Raw genomic sequence first — 4,505 nt, forward strand, 5'->3', positions numbered from 1 at the left:
CGCAAATCGCGTGGCTGGTGACCATTATGAGAATAAATGTGAATATTCAGTTTCAATTTTAATTTTACAGTCCATAATCATTCGCCGATATCCTCCGCGATGGAAATTGTGACTGATATAACGAGGTCTTTTAATTCGGTCGATTTAAAATGTACATTGCAGTTAAAAAGATGAATTAAAGCTAAAATCTCAAATACAAATTACGTCTTTTGTTTCTATGAATAAGCGAATATTAGCAATAGTTATGTCATTTTTCATGACTATTTCTATATTTTTGTTTTATGATTCTATTTCTATATTTTAATTTTATTTTGAAGGAGTTCATCTTTACGAGTGAATCTATCAATGAAATTGATGTTGAACATCTGACGGAAATCAATGTTCACATTGACTAAACTACATTGACTGAATCATGACGATTGACAAAATCGAGATGTCGGGAGATTTTCTGAAAGTACCGACTCCGAATTTCGAACCGTCGGAACGATGGCGAATTATGAAGAACATTCTAGTAATTAGTTGCGCCTTCATGGTGAATTTTACTGCTTTCATGGGAGCCTCAAACTTACAGAGCTCTGTCAACGCAGATCAATCGCTAGGCACATTCACATTGTCGGCGATTTATGGCAGTCTGCTCTTCAGCAACATTTTGTTACCCGCTTTAATCATAAGGTAAACTAATTTTGCTTATACATTTTAATTTGCATCCATTTAGTATAATTTCGTGTAAGTCAAAAGTCAATGTATGACTAGATACAATAGTGTATTCAACGACTACTCTGATTGCCACGATATTTTGTATCTCAGCTAAATGGAGAACTCTTGTCAAATCCGATTGCTGTTACTTGTTATTGCGGTAGAATGAATAGAAAGTTTATGTGTGTATGTGGGAAATGTATATCGTCAATTATGGTAGACGCCGGAAATGTTCGATGTGTTTCCTATATATATGAGGAACTAACAGACAGCTAGAGTTCTGCACACAATCCCACGGCACTAAACTTTATTACGCGTTGTCGTTTTCACCTTGGCCCGGAATTACGTTACATGGAACCCCTGTGGGTTCCGGTATTAGACAAGAGTGAAATGAATATATCTGGGTATCTGCACGAGGATTCAGTAATATGACATCTTCCTAGTCCCAACATAAGATAAAGCCTTTAGTATGCTGTCTAATATGTTGATGTTTGCTTATTCTTATTATATCAGTCTTTGTAATTATTTGAACATGCATCTTTGATATATTTTTTTTAAATAACCTAATTAATTAATTGATTTTTAATGAATTATTTTGGATCTAAATAGATTTAATCAAAAGATATATGAAGGATAATGTATAATTTATATATATTTTATGTAATTTTGTTCCAGCTGGTTAGGATGCAAGTGGACGATGTCGGTTTCTATATTGGCTTATATGCCTTTTATAGCTTCGCAATTTTATCCTAAATTTTATACTATGATTCCCGCTGGATTATTAGTCGGATTAGGCGGTGGACCGCTTTGGTGCGCAAAGTGTACTTATTTAACTGTGGTAGCAGAAGCTTATTCAACCGTTTCAGATATAGCCACAGACGTCCTTGTTACAAGATTCTTCGGTCTTTTTTTCATGTTTTATCAAATGGCACAGGTGTGGGGGAATCTTATATCTTCAGCAGGTGGGTCATTGTACAGATATACGGCTTATGAACATATGCGACAACCAAGTTTATATTTTAGAGATTAAATGTGTTGAGAAAATTGTTATTAACATATTATTCGTACCGGTTTTCGATTTGGACAACATTTCGTTTGCAAATGTTAATTTTGATGACGTAAGAATGAATCTATAATTACTATGAGAAGCTTTATAGCGTAAAATAAAAGTTACTGTTCTGAATACTAACGAACTAGACAAGAATTTTATTGCCTACAATATATGTAAATGTTTGAAGACTTTCCCATAATTATTTTGCAAATTTAGCATACATCGATGAAGACTATATTAAAGTCGAAACGTCTGAGAATATATATTTTATGAGATTGTTTGTAATAATATATAAGAAAAACAAGCAGCTTTTTTGAAATGAGAAAATTAACGATCTTTGCTACATTGTTTAATTACCTTCTAGTTTAAGATAAAATTGTAAATGACTATGAAATCACGAACCGGAATGAAGTGACGCAAAAAAACTTCGCCTGCCGTGCGCGCAATCTTTGCGGAAGCGTGTATGAATGCGTCGCTGCTAAGCTATAAAAACACGAGCACCGATGAAAACGAAATTAAGTTTCTACTACCGCGAATCACGGGATTATGAAACAGCGAACACAGACTGGCTGCGCAGTAACTAGAGTTTGGTCTGGCATTCTAATGACCATATTTTGTTTTAATGAAACATATATTTTAATATGCTTATTCAATAGAAGAATGATCGTTATGATAATTGATAGCATTTCTATTCTTGTAATCGTGTCACCTATAATTTTTTTAATGCTGCAAATTTCGTGGCAAGCATATTTTTGTAGAAATAATTTCGTTATTGTTAGTAATCGATTAAATTGTTTTTATTTTTATTAATATTTCTCTTATAGTTCTTTCATATGGAATCGACACGATTGTCACAAACGTCACTCTAAACAGCAGCGTTGTGGCTGAAATATGCGGGGCCAATTTCTGTGGAGTGTCAGAGGAAAATGAAAATCCAAATTTGCAGCGACCTCCAGTAGAACGAATATACCTCATTTCTGGAATTTATTTAGGCTGCATGATATTAGCTTGTTTAATCATTGCGTGCGCCGTTGATTCCTTATCCAGGTACATCTTGTGTTTATAATTCCATTGTCAAAGATACAGAGATATTATAAAATATTTATATTATTTATTTAAATGATAAACTGTATTCGTATATTCGTATAATAACAGTTTTATAATATATATCATCAATAAGTACTAATAGTGGCATAAACGTTAGTTATAATTTCTCACTTAACAATATATTGTAACATGGTGCCATATTACAGTTATATTGTTGAGAGTGAAAAATTATAACTAACACTTATATTACAGTTAGTTGTATTTACTGAATATAAGAAATTTCTTGACGCTGGAGTTTCCATTTTATAGATACGATAGGAACAGAGCCCGCTTAGTGAAAGGATCATCCGGATTCAAGCTCTTGGCCGTGACATTAAAACTACTGAAAGAAAAGAATCAACTTTTAATATTGCCGATAACGTTGTTTATTGGGGCCGAGCAAGCGTTTTTATTTGCCGATTATAACGCTGTTAGTGAGCTACATATGAGACTGCAGAAGTTTTTAAAGAATAAAATTTGTGTTTAATTAGTATCTAGAGAAGAATTTGTATTATAAGAGAACAATGTTTTACATTTGTTACAGTCGTTCGTTTCCTGTGCTTGGGGGATTAGTAATATTGGCTATGTGATGATATGTTTCGGTATCACGAACGCTATAGCTGCACTTTCTACGGGAGCCATCGTAAAGTTGACTGGAAGAAAGCCTGTGATGATTTTTGCTTTTTGTTTGCACTTAAGTCTTTTCGTTTACATGTTACAATGGAAACCGACACCAGAACAGGGTAGTATCTTCTTTCTGCTGTCGGGTTTATGGGGTGTATGCGATTCGATCTGGCTAGTACAAGTCAATGGTAAGAAAAATTAGTAAATCGCAGAATTTAATATAAGACCAAAAATTTTATATATAATATTTATATATCGCATGCTGTTAATAATTGTAAATTTATTGTATGGTAATCATTAAGTTGAATTTCCTAGTTTACTTATTGTACGTAAAATTTTACCGACAGATGGTATTATACCAGCTAATAGTATGAAACAGTTTTATTTTTGTGTGCGTCTTTATAAAGAAACTGTTAATGTATATTTTTTATAATATGTAACAGTTAACAATTTTACGATTTTCAGCATTAAGTGGTATATTGTTTCCTGGTCGAGAAGAGGCAGCTTTCTCAAATTTCCGCTTGTGGGAATCCACTGGTTCAGTGATAACATATGTGTATAGCCCATATCTGTGCACTTATATGAAGTTGTATCTTTTAATCGGAATACTGTGCGTTGGAATGGGTGGTTACGGTGTTATCGAGTGGTTAGGCATTCGAGCAGACAGAGCTGTTTCTGAGAACAAGCCTGATTTAGAATTAATGAATGATAGAGACATCAATCGATAAAATATAAAAGTGTAATAGTAGATATCGTCTTTTCCAGTTGATGGAATTGTAAAAAACTATCCTAATGTTTATTTTTTTTATGTTACTATAAAAAGGTGCCAAAAATGAAAAAACCTAACAAAAAATATATTTTTTAAAAATTTCTAAAAATTCAGTTTCTAAAAAATGCTTTTCAATCATTATTTATAATATCCTGTCTTTAAAATATATATAATAAGAGATAAATTGTAAGTCTACTAAATGTACTATATACTAGAAATTATTAAAATAAGAACAATGTATTCTTTTAAATATTGTCAAGAAGACGAAATTTAAGAAAA

The 4,505-nt window shown here is 32.4% G+C and overlaps 1 protein-coding gene across 1 annotated transcript; it reads left to right on the top strand.

Moving 5' to 3' along the window:
* Positions 1-412: 412 nt before the first annotated feature.
* On the top strand, positions 413-4,191 carry LOC108783385 (UNC93-like protein). Its single transcript, XM_018551944.1, has 6 exons — positions 413-672; positions 1,372-1,658; positions 2,572-2,794; positions 3,104-3,263; positions 3,378-3,645; positions 3,923-4,191. Exons 1-6 carry the CDS (start codon positions 413-415, stop codon positions 4,183-4,185), a joined length of 1,461 nt encoding a protein of 486 aa, XP_018407446.1. The 3' UTR covers positions 4,186-4,191.
* Positions 4,192-4,505: the final 314 nt, after the last annotated feature.

The sequence above is a fragment of the Cyphomyrmex costatus genome, unplaced genomic scaffold, assembly GCF_001594065.2.
Source record: "Cyphomyrmex costatus isolate MS0001 unplaced genomic scaffold, Ccosl1.0 scaffold10, whole genome shotgun sequence".
Classification (NCBI taxonomy): Eukaryota; Metazoa; Arthropoda; class Insecta; order Hymenoptera; family Formicidae; genus Cyphomyrmex; species Cyphomyrmex costatus.